Consider the following 19,416-nt stretch of genomic DNA (forward strand, 5'->3'; position numbering starts at 1 on the left):
AAGGTATCATGTTGTGCCCTCCATTAATATAGGAATCACCCCTTGAATGCCAAATTTATCAAACAACGCAGTCCAAACTAACCACACAAAATTGCAATGCAAATGAAGGTGAGGGACTGATTTCTCCTGCCTGAAGCATATCAAACACCGGATGTGGATAGACACACCCCTATTTTTTAGATGATCAAGTGTGAGGATTTTGTCTTGAACCACTGTCCAAACAAAGGTGTTAACTTTTAGAGGGTGCAAGCTACTATTTAGATCCAAGAGAAAATATCAACCATAGACATGTCTTCTGATCAAGTATTTGGTAATGGTAACGACGGCTGTGTGATTGTTACGATACAGGCCATAACGGCCGTTGTGGCCCTGTAAGAGTCTTTTTTTTCAAAAAAAAAATTTAAAATTTTTATTTTATAAAGGAAAAACGTACGAGGATATTGGAAAATTTTAGAAAAATATAAGTATCCAAAATATGTATTCTTTTCTAGTTTTGAACATGTATTTGATTGTGTAATTGGCCATTCGTTATTAAGAATGTTGTCTTGAGCTGCCTGATGCTATTAACTTGAGACTGCCTAAAGCAGTAAAATTCCCATATTTAGCTTCTAAATAAATAATATCAATATATAATTAAGATTATAAGTCTACGTATAAGTAATGATGAGTTTATGACACAATTAGGTCGTTACCTAATCACTATTTTGATTCCGAACACACGTCGAGCATGATTTGGTGTATTAGGGCGTGTAACATATAAGTACAACAAAATGAAGAGGGAGAATGGAAAAAAGAAGAAGAAGAAGTGATAGTTACTGCTTTCGATAATTCCCAACATCGTCCACACAACTTCAGTTCATCGAATCCCATTCAATTTTGTGTTTTGATCCTCAAAATAATCCTACATCTAATTCTAACTTAGTTTCTAAGCTTCCTTCATGTTTGACCAGAATAAAAGAACTGGAAAAGGAGAGAAAAGTTGCAAATACAAATTTTCAAAATGGGCCCTGCATGGTTTTATCGGCCTGTAACGGCATCTTGGCCCTGTAATGTGCCGATATGGGTCTATATGACCTCTTTTTGCATAACGGATTGATATGCCCCCGTATTGCGTAGTGGGATGACTGTTTCCTCTACATAATAGCCTTTACAACTGTAACGTAACTGTTTTTTAATATGATGCTTCCGATACAAGTGCCTCATAGCAAGATCAGACTGAAGATCTCCCATTTGAATGTTCAGAAATATTTCCATTAAAAAAGGTTCAGAAATATCCACATAGTTATCTTGGCAATTATGATGTGGATTACTATAACAGTCGACTGGGAATGTGTCTAATAAATAGAATTTTATCCTTTTTTGTCTGGGCATTGTTATCTTTTTTCATTGATGAATTTTACTTTTCATATACACACAGATTGATATCGAATTAGTTCAAATTTTGTACGAATTTTCCTGTGATATTTCAGGGATTGACTTCACCTTGAGCAATGATTTCACCCAAAGTAGAATATGGTTTTCAAGCTTAGTTGCACTAATTTTCTTAGGTGCTTCTCCTGCTTCCAGTAATGCTTTAGACCTGAAATAGTTCACAACTTTGTTAAGATAGGTACCCAAGTATATCTTCAGATATGTCAGGGATTAATCTCTCCTTCCTTGAGTGTTCACCGGTGTTGATTTCACCCTAATTATGGTTTTCGAGTTTTGTTGCACAAGGCTTCTAGCTAGTTGCCATGACTGCCGCTCCTTTAAGTCATGGAAAATGAGGGGATACATGTTCTCTTGCACAATGGTTTATTTGTAATTGATGGTTACAGGTGTTAAGAACACAATAAATGAGAATAAGAAAAAAGAACACAATAAATATGGTTAAAATCCTCCTAGTATGGAGTTTTGCAGGAGCATACAAAACTATCACTCTTTGGAACTTCTTAAGAGACCTGAATCTAACTAGTTGATTTCCCTAGGCTTTGGTAAGGAGGGGGACATTGATTAGGGTGAAAGGGCCTGAAAGAGGATAAGAGGAAGGTCTAAAAGCACTTGGAACAAGGTGGTGAGAGAAAATATTGATGAGGACATCAGACCCTTCAAAGTTTATCAAAGATGAAGGCGGCTGACGAATACATCTTTATGGCTTGATGATGGTTCGTGGCACAACCAATGAGGATTTTGAAGACCTTACACGTGTCCCCGGATTAATTGAAGGCCCCACATTAAGAGGACGGATGAGTTAGAAGACGGATCTGTTACGCAGGATTTTTTAGAAAGCTTTGTATTGTGTTTTTTTTTTATTTTTATTTTTTTATTATTTTTTTATTTTTATAGTGGTAGTTTGGTCATTTTTTAAAAAAAATCCGAATATTATAAATCGGGTTTTTTCTACCCTAAACCTAATGATGTTTTTTAAAGAAAGCTTGGTGCCTCCTTTCCCTCTCTCTGTGGTAATTTTTCATCTTCTTCTAAATTCTGTTTCTAGCCCTCTAACCTTCTTCTCTTTCTATGCCAAGTATTTGATACTATTTACAATTAGATTCTTTGAAGGCCCCTTACCCTGAAAATCTGAGAATTGATCCCAACCCTCTCTCAGATTTTTCAGTCGTCCCTATTCTAGAAATCCTTTGCTTTCTTGGACTAGAGAAGCTGCAATGATTGTTGGATTGAAACCATGGAAGATCGGGAGGTCCCATCCCTCGTCGGATCCAATCCACGCATGCATGATTTGAATACAGTACGGTAGGATTGTGATAATGGTCTTCAACCTTTGCATGTTGCCTTTGTTATTATCTTTACTATGGTATAGAATGTTGAATATTTCAATTGATTTGCTTAGTTTATTTTGCTAGATAATTTCTGTGTTCACACATGCATCCTAGTTTAGACCGTCTTGCATCAAATATCAAGGCTTGTTCACCTACTGATCGGGTTGGTGAAGCAAGACTCACAAAGCCAACCCCTATGGCTGGCTCAGGCTTTGTAATGATCATAGTTGTAAGGATGGTGTTCTAGGATTTGCTCTTAAATGATATCGTGGGAATAGAAAAAAGTGTTGATCAAATGCTTGGTTATTAAGACCCACACTTCAGAAGATGTTTCATCGTTTCCCTTATTGTTATGTTGTATAGCTTAAAGGGTCCTTATTCTTGCTCCGGTGGTAGACTCTTAAGAGTTTCAACACCCGATCAAGGGTTCGAGTACCCATAGGTGGTGAAATTCCACTATAGTGTGAGTGTGTGTGCGTGTGTTTAAAAAAAAAGTTGTATAGCTTAAAAGTGAGTTCATTGGGAACCTTAGGAAATTTTTGTAACTGCTTCACCACAATTTTTAGTACCTACATTGAGTAAACCATATTAACTGGTGGCAGTCGAAATTTAGATCCATATGAATAATTGGATGTTTTCACTCACATGATAAGCTTCAACATGTGTGATTATAAACTCTTGGCTGCCATTTGCAGCTTGTAACCAAAATGAGGAAGATTGAATTGCCTTTCTATTTTATCACTTCTATTCTATTCCTTATCCCATCAGTGTATATTTCGAAATATCAAATGCAAATGTATACACGGCACCATGCTTCTACAATGATACATTGTCATAGTTTTTGGTTTTTTTTTTTCCCTCTTCTTTGCCAAATTAATTGGCTCATGAACAAGCTACTTTCATGAACTATTGGACATTTCACGAAGGACCAATGTTCTTATAGCATATATGAATACTGAATTTTTTTTCTATTATGGTGCCTTATACTTTTTTCCTTAACAACCAGTTGTTTGTGGTCATCATTGTAGGATTTGCGTAAAGACTGGTTGTCAATATTAATGATTGTCACATCTTCCCGGTCATCTATAAATATCAGACACTTGGAGAAGGCTACAGTCTCCACTGGAAAGGAAGGCTTACTATCAGAAGGAAACAATGCCTACAATTGGTCCAGGTGCTTGTTAATTTATTAATTTGGCCACATAATTTTCCATCTAGTAAGCATAAGTTCTAATTGCAACATCGAACCACATGTAGAAAGCAAAAAATTGTCATAAGGTGGTTATCTGGGAAGGGAATTAAAATAAGGCTGAATGAATGGCTGGTTACCTATGTTGCTCATTAAAGACGAGCATTAGATTTCCTCTCAGAGATAAAAAATAAAAAAATAAAAAGACAAGAAAAAAGAAAAAAAAAGAACATAAAAAAGGAAGGGCATTATGCTAGGAATCATGTGGGTACGCATTTTTGAGAAATTATTATATGAACATCATACAACTCAACTAGCTCTAGAAAAGTTCATTTGATTGTTAAGAAGCATATAATACTATTGTGCCGGTTAGGAGTGAGCTGGTACAAGTTGAAGGCAATGTTTTAAATATCGACGATAGCGGTCTATATATCTTGTATCCCACCTGTGCGGTATGAAACGCACAGGTAGTGCCGATATAATCCCACATGTTTTATCTGGTGAGCATTTTCAATTTTTGATCCTTTTTTTTTTCCGTTGAATTTATGTTAAATCAATGTCAAATGGTTACAAATCCATTGGTTCTTCATGTTTTGCATGAAAAATCATGAAGTTGGAGCTTTGATTTCGATATCCATTGGTTCTTCATGTTCTCTATTTATTATTATTATTATTATTTATTATTTTTTTAATTTTTAAAACATAGTTGTCGATTGAGGCTAATTTCAAAGTATTTAGGAGTATTTGATGAAATGATCAACCTATACACTCTAATTTCAAAATTCGAGTGTAGGTGGCCCGATTTTGGGAAAATTCAAAATTTCCCTAATTTCTCTCAAATTGCTTGCAATGTTGCATTCCAAACATGAAATCAAGCATGTATGAGGGCTGATCTACTGATTTATTAAGCCCTTGTCAGTTTTCGGAAAATAAAAATTATTTTTTAATATATATATTAAAAATTTCCCTTCAATAAGATATCAATTGAGACTAAATTCGAAGTATTTAAGAGTGTTTGATGAAATGATCATTACATACGCTCTAAATGTTATGCATTCAATTTGAATATAGTTGCATTAGTTCAGTCAGACAATGCATAGCTTAGGACCCTATATAAAGGAAACCTATTATGTGCACTTGTTTTTTAGATGTTATGATTTAAAGGTGTGTATTAAGGTCCTTTTTTTTTTTTTTTTTATAACAATCCTTGAAGTTTCATTGAAAAATTCAACCATTTTCCCAATGTTTCCTAAAATGTGTAATAAATTATTTGATACAAACTATATATCCCATGTGATAACCGATACGTATTTGTAACCCATGGATGTGATATGTAATGCGATACCGATATTTCACACACTGACGATGATTTCATCAAACACTTCTACATTCTGTGAAATTGGACTCAATTGACCACTGCTAAAAGTGGAATTTTGAAAAAATAATAATTATGTTTTAATAATTTTTATTATCTTTTTAAGTAAAAAATAAATTTTTTTTTTTCTTGAAAAATCACAAAAACTTCATGAATCAGTAGATAAGGCTTCATACATGTTTGATTTCGTGTTTGGATTGTAGGATTGCAACTGATTTGGAAGAAATTGGGGAAATTTTTGAAATTTTCCCAATTCCCCTTCCCCCCCCCCCCCCCCAAATCGGACTACCTACCCTCAAATCTCGAAATCGAAGGTTCAAATTCTTGATTTTCTATGCAAAATATTGAGAATCAAGAATTTCTAACATTTTGGCGTTGATTGTATGATTTAAACAGAAAAAAAGGATGAAAATGCAAAATCACTCACCGAATAAAACCGGCTCACTGTCTGCAAAAATCTTGATTCCAGTTTGAAATTTCTGTTTCTCCCAAAAGATTGCAAAGAATGGACCAAAATCCCACTCATAATGTGTTTAGATTAGAGAAGAATCAAGGAAAAGGATGAAAGGAATTGAAGTTTGGAGAGTTTTTCGTAAGTGGCAGCAGAGTTCCTATCACTGTCGACATTGACAAATATCGTCGATACCAAAGAAATTTTCAAAGGTGAAATTGCCGATATTTTGCAATATTTTGTGATATCGGTGATACATTGTGATACGCAGGATTTTGTGTACTCCATACGGGTTTCATATTGCTGACGTGCGATATCGATAATATTGGCCGAATATCGATACTAGAAACATTGGTTGGAGGTATAGCTCAAAAGATGCTACATTCAATCTAGAAGTATTCTAGCATAAAGCCCATCTTGAGTCTAGAGACTCTAGACAAATAGTATGGTGTTGCTCTAAAGACGAGATCTTGATATAACCATAGATCTGGTGCAACTCAAGATTCCCAATAATTGGGTGAAGTGAGGAGAAAGGCTATGATGAAGTTAGTAACTTTGCTTTGGTAGCGGAAAACCAAATGAACATTAAAGATAAAGTGCAAGTTTCACTCATATTTGAATGCAGTCATTTTTTACTGGTAGCAAAACATGTTATTAAAGGAGAGGAGTATCTACATGTATTAATAGAGACTCAAACTGGACAAGTTCCAACTCAAATTTTGATAACATAATTTAAGTTACTCTGTCGATAAAGTCTTACAAGATTGCAAAGATCAATTAGTTCCCCGATACATATAGTACCTTGATTCAAATACATACGTTGTGTTTACACATGCAAACATGCAGCCCTCTGCTTGCATGCACATGCATGGACACATACAGTTACGGAAATATATACACTATTACATAAACATGATATTTACTGTTAAACTTTTCTGATCTTGCAGATGTGTTGATGAACTTGAATCACAGCTATCGAAGCATGGGAGCCTTAAGAAACTATATTTCTATCACCAGCACCTTACAACAGTAAGCTTTCTGTTCCTGCTCTGATTGACAGGCGGACTTGCATTTTATCTTTTAGTCACTATTCTAGACATGTTCTCTCAAGAAGGGTTTCATTCTTCGAGTGAAGCATTATCTTTAAATTTGATTATGATATGAAGATAATGGCTTTGCATCAGGTCTTCAGGAACACCATGTTTGGGCCTGAAGGACGTCCACAACATTGCTGTGCATGGCTTGGAGTTGCTAGTAGTTTTCCAGAGTGTGCTTCAATAATTGTTCCAGAAGAGGTACCTTCCCTAGTTTCCTGTGCATGGATTGTTTATGTTTAGTACTTGCAAGCTAACCATACATAAATGTCATAACCGAATCATAGGTAGCTGGTGTGATGACTTAAGTCATGATTCTATTCTTGGGAAATTTACATGAATGTTAGGGCAAAAAAAAATATTTTATCTGGAAATTATGGAAAATATTGTTTGCTTGATGAAGTCTTGTTTGGCTTGAAGTTGAACAAACCCCTACTGAGGCGCTGCTCTTGTTTTGAATCGTGCTTCAGGCTCGTCTTCCTGTGCCTACTTCCTAGCTATTTCTACTCACAAATATTTTGAAACAAATTCTTCCTCATTCCCGCACCTTGACCTGTTGCTGCTTCCCTTCATGCTTCGTTTAATAATACTTTTAACTAATGCATGCATCGTTCTTGGCCAAGTAATAATTTGTAGCTGTAGTTCCTATGGGAATGTGAGCATATCTGATTCATTTATGGTATTTCTGAAACAAAGTTCATTTTCAACTTAATCAATATAAGAACCTGCCACCTTTTCCATGTTGAAGAAATATAGTTATGATTAGTTCGCTTTCTATGAATTCTAGGTTTCGTGTCATTATCCAGATCGATTGCTTTTTATGTGAACTAGCTGACCAAGGACTTCTTGAATGATGCAAGAACATCTGCATATTTGACTGCCTGATCCAATAAAGTTGTGGAATTGTCCAATACCCAATCTAATTCTTGTTTGTAAAATGAATAGCATGCAACAATCCATCTCAAACATGGTATGCCAAAATGGTTGGCCGCTACGTATTGGTAATGGTGATAACTGTTACGCGTTACGGGGCCGAAACGGTCATTACAGAAAAAAGGCCCGTAACAGGGCCGAAATAGATATTTTCCAAAAAAGAAAAGGCCATAATGGCTGTTATGGGGGCTGTATCGTAATGGTAATGGCGGTGGCCATTACGGCCATAGTTACCGTTGTGGAACACCTTGATGTCAAAAGACAGCTTCTGAAGATCAAAGTTTGCATTCATCAAAGAATCAACAATGCAAGATTCAACAAATTTTCATGGTCTATTCATAATTCCAAAAAATATATATATTTTTTAAAAAAAAATTTCTTCCTAAACTACATTAAAATCCCTCATGGCATCCAAAGCAATTTAAAGTCCATCAGGGTGGCTGGCTTTTTAACCAAGAAGGAACTCCATTTTGGACCTCAAAAATTTGAAGTCTTTGTGTATCACACAATTTTACAAATCCCAGCAGCTGCGGTCCATTGTTATAAACTTGATAAACGTGCATAGTTATTTAAGAAATTGTCATCCCTAGGTCACAAAAGCTGTCTATAGTTGTGCACGCTTCTTGTAGCAATTGGATGAACTTTTCAAAACTAATCTTTGCAAAAGTCCTTGCTCCTAACCATTTGTTCTGATAATATCGCTGATATTATCGGTATCGCCGATTGGTATCAGAAATTCCAGATATCGGTGACATATCGCCGATATATTGCAACTCATCAATATCTCCAATGTATCATGATATTTTCAGTTGTATAAATTCTAGATGTTGCTTGTGTCGCCAATGTATCACCGATATTATCGATAATATTGTCAATGTATCGATATCGACAAAAATCTATTTATTAAAAAAAATTCATTTCATTTTTATTTATGGGTGCATTGTTGCATGATGAAATGCATGCATGGATGGATGGATGCATCATGGATATATGTATGTATATATGCGTGGATGGATGGTTGGATGGACGGATGAGTATTTGCATGTAGGTGTTTATGCATGTATGTATGCATGCATGGTTGGATCGATCATGCATGTGTGTATATATGTGTCATTGTATGTATGTATGTATGTATGTATGCATATACGGTTGGATAGATGGATCCATTTATGGATCATGCATGTGTGTTTGTATGTATGTATGTATGTATGTATGTATGTACATGCATGGATGGATCCACAATTTTCCTTATGTTTCCCCAATGTTTTCCTGAGTCAGAAATACATACTTTTAGGCTCCTATTAAATGGAAACATATTATGCACGCATCTTCTTCTTTTTTTTTTTTTCACTATTATTTGATTCCTAAATATGCAAATATCTGTATTTTAGCATTTTGCTGAAGTATCAATGAGGTATTCCACCATTATTTCCGTGTTTCCCCAATCTTTTCCCTGAGTCAAGATACATGCTTTTAGGCCCCTATTAAACGAGAACTTATTATATATGTGTCTTTTTTGCAATTATTTGATTCCTAAATATGCAATAACGAGTATTTTAGCATCTCCTGAAGTTTTATTAAGAAGTTCCACCATTTCCCCCATGTTTCTCCAATGTTTCCCTCAATCAGATATATTGTCAGCGTCATTGATGCATGTTTCTGTATTCCCAGCCAGCGATACATGTAACGGTACCAATACTACGAACACTGCTCCTAACTATTGATTCTGTCCAACACTGCTGATATGCATACTTAGAGAAAAACTTGTCATGAGAGCATGTTGAGTGACTATTCATTCACCTGGGAATGTCTAATAAGTCATATAGTCAGTTTCTATCTGAAAACTAACTGCTGAATATATTTGACCTACACACCCAAGTGTAAGTGGAGTCTTTGCATTCATCTGAGTTACTAGGTATCTCTACAGGTCATCTTTCCAAAGATGCCCTCACATTGCTGAAAGTGCCTCTCCATGCACGTAAAGAAATCCATCAGGCATGAGCACCGGCAATGGCTTGGCTTCAGGAAGCTGGAGACGAGAAGCATCAGTTGAAAGTTTTGGAAACTAACTTGCTTAGAGAACTTTTTCTAACAACATTTTAGCCTTTCTCCCAACTGTTTTGGGTTGGCTTTTAAATGGTAGATTTGCGAAAAGGGTTTATGGTTGGCTGCCTCAACCTTCCTTTTCTTCAGGCTCTGGAACCAGCCATTGCAATTGCAGAGACTCACATTGGCAACACTTGCATGCTGACATGGTCCGATCTACTACTAATTCCACCAACTAAATATTCATTACATGCAATCAAGGATCTGTAGTGTTTATGTCTTAGCTGCGATCTTTACTTCTTGGTAATTATTGCCGTACCTCGTTCTTACTACATTCCCAGTATAATGGTTATCTTGTGAATACAGCTGATACAATAAACTAAGATACACGGTTCTATATGCTTTATATTTCATGCTTAGAAGAATTGTTGTCAGTAGTACAAAACATAAGTGGGTCGTGAAATGATGGTTCCTTTTCTTGCAATTGCAGTTAACTAAAATAGGCCGAGATGCTGTTTTATATGTTGAATCCCTCATTGAGTCCATCATGGGCGGATTGGAAGGATTGATCAATATTCTGGACTCTGAAGGTGGATTTGGCGCTCTAGAGAATCAGGTTTGTCACTTCTTCATTTATGCTGATAATGATAACAACGACTGATTGAGTGAAACCATGAGTTCATGACTCATTTACAGAATTTTTCAGCTTCTTCCAGAGCAAGCAGCTATTCGCATGAATCATGCAACAAAATTCTCCACCCCTTCTACAAAATCTCCGAGAGGTATATCTGGTCTGCCATTGCCTGGCCATGAGAGCTACCCCGAAAATAATAACTCTGTCAAAATGTAAGCTTTGTTTATTTAACAGTAGAAGCTTTGGGGGATATTTTTATGGGTAAACCACAGTAATATCTTTTATTCTTGTGGAAAAAAAAAAAGCAGGTTGGAGGCTGCGATGCAGAGGTTAACGAATCTGTGCTCAGTTTTGAATGACATGGAACCAATATGTGTTCTGAATCATGTCTTTGTTCTGCGAGAGGTGAACTAGGCATTTTCTATCTCATCATTCCATACTAATGTATTTGCTATAGATTGGCTCATGCATATGTAACATTGCTAACATGCTTGAATCTAAGTATCTTGCTGCTATTTATAGGTAAAGCAGGTTTTTGTTTGGTTTTCATTTTTTTACTGTGGCAATTGAAGTTATGTTGAAGTTACGGCTTGAAGATCATGATGCAGATCTTGTTGCCTGTTTGTCTGGCAGGCTAAGCTATACATATTCTAGGGCTCTGGCATATAAATCACATGTTAATGAGCATTCAATTTGGAACTAGTAGATTTTAGCTTTGTTACGAGCATGCTAAATAGATGAGAATAGTACAATATTTTCTTCTTTAATGTTTTCTCACAAATTTCTGTATACTGGAGATCAGTAAGTACCCCTAACATGGATCTGTGTGCCTCATAGCTGTGCAGGATAAATAACTAAAACCACCACATTATGTGATCAAGATTATCTTATGGTTCTCCAATTATTTTCTGCTTCCTATTGTTTTTATTGTATAAATATTTTGTCACTACATTTAGAAATTAGTTCATCATCAACTGTTATTGATTATATTTCCAGCATAACATTTCCATCATTCCTCTGCAGTACATGAGAGATTGCATCCTTGGAAACTTCAGGCGGAGACTACTTGCAGTACTGAAAACTGATAATGATCTGCAGCGGCCTTCTGTTCTAGAGTCACTGTTGCGCAGACAAATGGGTATAGTGCATCTAGCCGAGCAGCACATCAGTATGGATCTTACACAGGGCATCCGAGAAGTCTTACTATCAGAAGCCTTTGCTGGTCCAGTATCTTCCCTGCACTCATTTGAAAAACCTGCCGACCAACAAACTGGATCTGCTATCGAAATTGTCTGCAACTGGTACATAGAGAACATAGTCAAGGATGCATCTGGTGCTGGAATCCTGTTCGCTCCTGTCCACAAATGCTTCAGGAGTGCAAGGCCCGTTGGTGGGTATTTTGCAGAGTCAGTCACAGATATCAGAGAAATGAAGGCATTTGTCCGTATTTTCGGTGGCTATGGGGTTGACAGGCTTGACCGGATGATGAGAGAACACATGGCTGCACTGTTGAACTGCATTGACACGACACTGCGGTCAAACCGCGAGGCACTTGAGGGAATTGCTGCGAGCATGCAATCTGGTGACCGGATAGAAAGGGAGGCAAATTTAAAGCAAATAGTGGACATTGAGACAGTGGTTGGATTCTGCATTCAGGCTGGGCAAGCATTAGATTTCATTCGTATTTTAGCTGAGGCTGCTGGAGTTGTGCTTGAAGAAAGCGCACCTCTGGTGTTTTCATTGATATACGGTGTAGCTAAGCACTTAACAGATGAAATACCAGAAAAGGAGGAAATTAGGAGGCTGAGGAGAGTGGCAAGCAGTGTCGGGGTGGTTGGTGAGCATGATATTGAATGGGTGCGGTCGACTCTAGCAGAGGTGGGGGGTGCTAATGATGGTTCCTGGGGCTTGCTGCCATATTTGTGTTCTGCATTCATGACATCAAATATCTGGAACGTGGCTGCCTTCAATGTCAACACTGGTGGCTTCAACAACAATATCCACTGCTTGGCTAGGTGAGCTTGCTTTTATTTTTGCTTGTAACTTGGTGTGTGGGAAGTCCAAGCCATGCATCATATGGCCAGCCTGGCCAAAAAAATAAGGCTGTTTAAATCATCAGTTCAGCCACCAACATACTAAATCAGTGGAGCACTTAAAATAAGTTGCCATTGGTCCATATTCAATTTTAACATGGGGGGGCAGACTGGACTGATTTTTGGGCTCCATCTACATGGTGGGGCCAGCCTGATGCACAGCTCGGATTTCTCAAATGTTCTAGATTGGCATGTTCGTCCAGGTATGCAGGTCTGTGTGGGCTCAACAGAACTCATCACAACAGTAGTATGCCATTAGGATTTTTTTATTTTTATTTTTATTATTTTTGTGGTTAGCCCGTTAGTACACACACACACACAGCCCACTGTTAGCCACACCCCACTTGGGAATCGATACCAAGACCTTAGTGTTGAAACGAGGTTATCTTCACTTAGTCTACCACTTGCGCTATGGATCGGTGTGTATTAAGAGTTAGGACTGAATGCAGTAGTTCCGTGATTCAGTCTCCCCTCTCCTGCTGGTGACTAATTTTCCATGACTGACCTTCAGCTTCTTGAACTGTATGTGGCCCTTGCTATTCAGCTTCTTTACTATCAAGTGCCTTCATGGAGATAATCCAGATAAGGCATGATGACTCAATTGCGTGCATGTGTTTGAAATACAGTGAACATCTCAAGCATATTCCTCTTCATAATAGTTATATAAAATCTTGACTTAGATGCGCGGTTAGAATTAGGTATCAGGTATCAATATCATACATTGTTTGCTCCTGTGTTATTGTTGATACAAGCATTCTCTCTGGTTCTGCCCATTTTACAATTAACCAAATTATTTATCTAGGCCCCTGTACAGTTGAACTATTGGCCAAAATAAGCTCCTTCACATAATTATAGCCATCCATTCATTGAAAATTCTCCTGCTGCATTCGCTGGCAAAACTTGGAACACTTGGGCCGATCCTTTGGAGAGCTTTTTCAGCAACTCCCATCAAAGTGGGGCCCACTAGAGGAACTGTCTTGACCATGTGGATTTCACCTGTATGGAATGCTGTTTAGCCAAGCATTGTACAATACCTCTTTAGAAATGGTCCCAAGTCCAGGATAGCCTGTGTTGTTTGTCAAACACGCTGGATAGGGAGGATTATCTGGCACATTTTCATTAGCAGATTCTCACATGTGCATGTGGGCTGCTTGTAGATTGATGGTGGCACATGTGGTACATGTGGGGCTTGAAAGTTCTTGTTGGCACATGTGCCACATGAGGGTTGCTTGAAGTTGGATGATGCAGATGTAGCTCATGTGCTCATTGGAACATGTGGCAGAGGTGGGGTGCTTGAAGGTGGAATGTGGCAAATGGATGTGGGGTCTTTGAAGGTTGACAGTGGCACTTTAGAACATAGAGAACATGTGGTATATGTTGAATATGTGATGCATGTTTTCAAAACATACGCTAGGTTATGGTGTGATGAATTGCTATCGAGGATACCTTATCTCACCCTTTTTTAAGGATTGGATATTTTTTGGTATAGACTATCCTCATTTGTCTTGGCAACTGTACAAATAAGGTGGAGACAAACAATGTGTAGAGCTCCATGTGCTGTAAAAGCTATACAGAATATAATTTTTGGTGCATCTGGACAGGTCCTAATCCTCACAGAAATTGTTTCACAAATCCCTAGTGCAAGTGTGCAACTCATAAATTTGTGTCCACAGTATGATCCTTTTACCACTCAACCATCATTCATGTCTGGATTACCTTGTTGCAGGTGTTTCAATGCTGTGATTGCGGGGAGCGAGTTTGCTAGGTTGGAAAGGGAACAGCAGAGGCAGCCTCTCTCCAATGCGCATGCTGGTGATGTTTCAGAGCCCGGCATGCAGAATCATGTATCAGTTGAAACAAATATAAAGTCAGCAATGCAATTGTATCTCAAATGCTCTTCGGGAATTATACTGGATTCATGGAGCGATGGTTACAGGTATATGGTTTTGTTAATAAACTGTCGCTTGAAATGTTTTTTTAATAGAACACTTGTACCAATTTCTCGAATCATCTAAAATAATGCCGATTACTCCTGTTTCTTCAGCAATAAGTCCTGGTAACTTAGACGGTACGGATAACGGTAGCTTAGCCAGTGCTGATAACAAAAGAAATGTTATTGTTAGGTATCCCATGTGCTTTATAATAGTTCTATGAAGTGCCAAACTACTGGATATATAGTAAATACAAATGGTAACCAGGACCTTTGATCTGGTTGGTCAACATGTGAATGGGCCATAGGCTTAAAATCAGTGATTGAATGACTCTGGTTTATCCATTACATGTGTTTCTATTGCTCATTTTTAGTTAACTGATCTGATAGATAGCATAGTTAAACTGTCTTGCCTTTTTGGGCCAAGGCCCATCACTTTACACAAGCATCACATGTATGATAGCAGGTAGAGATGTTTGGCGCACATTTCATGGAACCCCATAAAATGCGCGTCTTAGTAGCACTCGTGATAAAAATAGATTCCTCAATTAGTTTTTTGCACTAAAAACAACTGCATAAATTTTATGCTAGCAATACTCTGCATAAATGTTTAACAATGAGAAACGATCACACACGTGCACTGCATGTGAAGTTTTAGATATAACCCTGTCTCTTCCCTCAGCTTGTCATGTGCATAAGACAAACAGTGCAAAAGATGGGCCACACCATGAAGACCACCTGCCATGAAAATCAGGCCAATCCATTCACTAGTTGGGCCACACCTGTAAGTTAACTCAGACCATGACCTGTCCATTGATTTCAATAGTGTGGACGGTGATCACCTGGTCATGCTGTGGTCTACTTTTGCATGGCTTTGATGCTGCATGAGTGACACTGTGGGAAGACCAATGGTGAATGTGAAAGGTAACATATACTGCCCATATGGGAAACATTTCTCTTTAAATATTTAACGCCAGATTTGGCTCCTAGCCATTTCAGGAGCAGTGGAAATAATTTGTGATTTTGGAAAATTGTAAAATGGGGATCATTTCATTGAAATTCTAGATTTGATTTTCTAGTTAAGGTGTTTGTTTTCATTGGTGAAGTAAGAGTTCCACACTTTAGCTAATGTCATCACTCCATTCCTGTTGAAATCTGCAAACTGATCTCCCACCTCCAATGCAGGTCCCCTCTTGTTGCAAAGCTGATCTTCCTCGACCAGCTCTGCGAGTTCTCTCCCTATATCCCAAGAAGCACACTCGAACTCCACATTCCTTATGCAATTCTCCGTTCAATATATCGCCAGTACTATGCAAATTCACCATCCACAACACTAGCATTACTAAACCCGTCGCCCCGTCAGTCGCCTGCTATATCTCTCACCCATTCATCTCCTGTAATATGGCAGAACCATGGCGATTCAACACCTCAGTCTAATGCTACTGATTCTGGTTTCTTCAAGGGGTCTGTTCACAGCCAGGAACAGGTTTATGAGGCTGAGAGTGCAAGTGTACGGGTCGGTCAAAACAAACATCGAAATGTTCGTCGTTCTGGACCACTGGAGTACAGTTCAAGCCGGAAAGTGAAGTTCGTGGAAGGCTCGAATTCCGGGAGTACAGGCCCTAGCCCATTGCCGAGGTTTGCAGTGTCAAGATCTGGGCCTCTTTCATACAAGTAGAACATAGCTGAACTAAGCAAACGTTGTAATTTATTTGTTTTGACTACTAGTTACATCTACATAAAAACGTTACTCACTCCTTTTTATATCAGAACTCATTAACGGCATTTTTTGGATTTGTCCGACAGAAATTGGCAAATGCGGAATTGATTCTTCCTCTTTTTTCTCGTATTTTTTCTGGTGCTTAAGATGGAATTAATATCTGTGACCTTCGTGTTGCTGCGACAGTTGCCCACCAACAAGTAGATAATTCAGTGAAAATTATAACTGTCCACGGAATCCTTTTTAAGGGTGTGTTTGGTTGCACCAAATATCATGAAATCTCATGATATTTGGTATTTGGTGCAACCAAATGCACCCTAAACTGGAGATCTTCATTGAGGTATGTTCTTATGTTAGTTTTACCATGTTCGCTGAGAATTTGTGCACTTGTATCTCCCACCATCCTTAAATAGGGGGAGAGAATATTAACATGCATTTCAGAATGGACTTGAATATTGTAATTCTGAAATGCTGCTAAAATGGTGCGAGATGGTGGGCGCACGACTATGCATGTGCCCTGCATGCATAGAATCTAGGCCTAGTTCAGCTTCCAAGAGTAAATATATAATGCTTGGCCCACAATTTTAGCTGGGGCAAACATTCTAGGGATGATATGCCGATCGTTCATCAATGAGCCCCTTGGATGACAAATGGACTGAGTCTATTGACAATCACAGCCATTGATTGGACAATTTCTCCATTTTTCTATCAACCAATGGTGATACTTTCCTTTGGAACCCATTAACCCCTAATTAAAAAATAAAATAAAAATGTTAAGAGTCTCTGGCGGGGGCTCTCCTTTTGATAGCACAATAACATATGCTGGGTTCACGTGCTATTGATACGCTGAAAGAAGTCAATCATCAGATGCATTCTAGAGAATCAGATTCACAGGACCATGCATGTGTCTTCGCTGGGTGGGAAAGCTCATTGAACTATGCTTTACCATCTAGGCATTGTGTATGATGGTAGTGATGTCAGCTAGTTCATGCATAGTCCTTATACTAATCATCTTGACACTGTTTATTGGATACTTCACCACTTGAAGTCTTCACCTTTTAAAGAATATGATACCCAGATCATGCCCATCTTCATATCAGGATGAGTCAGATTTCGTCATTAGACGAGATGTCAATCTACTGCACGGAATTGTAATTTCATAGGTAACCTTAGTTTCTTAGAAGAGCAAGAAACAAATTGTGCGCAATACCCTCCACAGGTAATGCTACATGTGAGATCATTGGCTTCAATCCGTACTTAATGACCTTGGAATTGAAGTTTCAATGCCCATCTCACTATACTGTGATAACGAAGTCACAATTTGTATTGCCTCCGCTCTAATCTTCCATGAATGGACAAAGCACATCGAGGCCAATCAGCACTTCATTTGTAAAAAAAGATCTCTGTTCTTCACTCTACACCTCATGTTCAATCCAAGCATCAACTTGTAGGTATTCTCTCCAAACTGTTCCTTCTAATTTTTGTGCCCACTCTTTCCTTTAGACACCATTTTCCCAAAATCCCTTCCTCTACACGATTAATAAAGCATATAGAATGAGACACTGGTCAGAGAGAAAAAGAAAAAGAAAAGGTTATCAATGTTTTAAATAAAATTCATATTTGATTTGATTAGAAAAAAGATCAGGACGTGAAATGTTAGCGAGACTTCAAAAGCTTTAGTTACATTTTAAATGTTTTTTTTTTTTTTTTTTTTGGTGTTGGAAATGATAAAGTAGAGCCTATCGAATGTTGAATGTTGATAAGGCTATCGGGAAGTAGCATTCAAAAATTACTTTTAAAAAAAATAATAAAGTTGTTGAAAAGAGCAGTTTGTGGTGGTAGGCAAGATCTTCAAGCGTGCAATTGTTATGATTCCAATGGTTTAAAGAACTTAGATTGACGCGTTCCATCAGTTTTGGAGCTTTTTGGTGCATCAGTTAGGTTCTTAACAATTGGTATTAGAGCCAATATCATATCCTGTGTTTGAGTCACAAAAAATGCTACTTGTGAAAGAGCAATCTGGACAAGAGTGAAAGCCGCCATGGCCTCGAAAGGGCTACCTAAGCAACCAAAGTGCATAAACCAAGTAAAAATGGCTACCGAATAACTAGAGTGTAGCCACAATGCCCTAGAAAGTGTTGGGAATAAATGATTGGATACACCGAAAATATTAAAAAATAAATCGAAAATAAAATATTTCACTAAGCTAAATCACGTATAAAATACGCTATCCTTAAAGTGTGATTCGCCCCCTTATCAACTGCTGATGAGTTACAGGCGAATTGCTTACAGGATAAGACAAGCCTTATTTGGATCCAGCGTGCAGCAATCACGATAGGTCCACTGTAGAACAATTTTAACACTGCAGATTTCTTCTAGCAGACTCAGACGGTGGAGATGTTCTAAGTATTTTAGAATGGAGCTATGGATTGTATCTGATTTGATGGGAGAGATGGTGTGCTGAGATGATGAAATCGGACTGGAATGGTCCAGTTTATATAGGCATCAGGTATAACACCGTTGCTGTGTGATATTCAATGGTCCAGAACGTTTGAAAAACGTTTCTGGCCGTTATCCATTAATCTCAGACGTTTCAGGTCGTCAAATCAGAAGATCTGACCATTAGATCATCCTATCCCGTCCGTTTTCGGACCGTTGTGGCTTTCAAGGTAGCTATCCATTTTTAAAAACGGCTGAGCGTTTCGGATTTAAGATCTGACCGTTCTCAGTCACCTATAAAACCCAGGCTCATTTCAGATTTGCAGATCCACACCGCCCTAAGGCTCTGACTAGACCCATCACACTAGACCCATCACACCGAGGTCACACCGTCTCACGCCGGTTCGTGTAAGGTCGTGAGGGAGAGACCACTCAACGACACGATGCGCACGTGCGAAGTGCGCCATCTAGCGCCACTACAGCCACATTGCCCACGCCCTTGCCCACGCCCACTCTGTGCCAGTGCTCGAGCCCGAGCGCGCGCTCGCGCGCACCTGTGTGTGTGTGTGTTCCAGTGCGTAACCTGTGTTTCATCTCCTCCAAAAACTCCAAGTAAGAATACTCTTCACAAGTCCACATATAAACCACAAAAAATTTCTTCTCATTTTTGATGTAGGACAAAGCGCACACACCTCACTTTTTAATTCAAAAAATTCAAAAAGCGTTTTGGCAGGAAAATCTCGAAATTTTGAA

General features: G+C 38.2%; 1 protein-coding gene across 1 annotated transcript in view; it reads left to right on the forward strand.

Moving 5' to 3' along the window:
• LOC131221024 (protein NAP1) overlaps positions 1–16,353 on the forward strand; it is an 88,939-nt gene extending 72,586 nt beyond the window's left edge. The window contains exons 16-24 of the mRNA XM_058216099.1: positions 3,788–3,933; positions 6,722–6,803; positions 6,959–7,069; positions 10,338–10,463; positions 10,554–10,693; positions 10,790–10,886; positions 11,505–12,496; positions 14,301–14,510; positions 15,690–16,353. Of these exons, the coding sequence (XP_058072082.1) occupies positions 3,788–3,933; positions 6,722–6,803; positions 6,959–7,069; positions 10,338–10,463; positions 10,554–10,693; positions 10,790–10,886; positions 11,505–12,496; positions 14,301–14,510; positions 15,690–16,182 (2,397 nt within the window). The 3' untranslated portion in view covers positions 16,183–16,353. The remainder of the gene's footprint in view (positions 1–3,787; positions 3,934–6,721; positions 6,804–6,958; positions 7,070–10,337; positions 10,464–10,553; positions 10,694–10,789; positions 10,887–11,504; positions 12,497–14,300; positions 14,511–15,689) is intronic.
• The last annotated feature ends 3,063 nt before the right edge of the window (positions 16,354–19,416 follow it).

Source organism: Magnolia sinica, chromosome 12 (assembly GCF_029962835.1).
Source record: "Magnolia sinica isolate HGM2019 chromosome 12, MsV1, whole genome shotgun sequence".
Classification (NCBI taxonomy): Eukaryota; Viridiplantae; Streptophyta; class Magnoliopsida; order Magnoliales; family Magnoliaceae; genus Magnolia; species Magnolia sinica.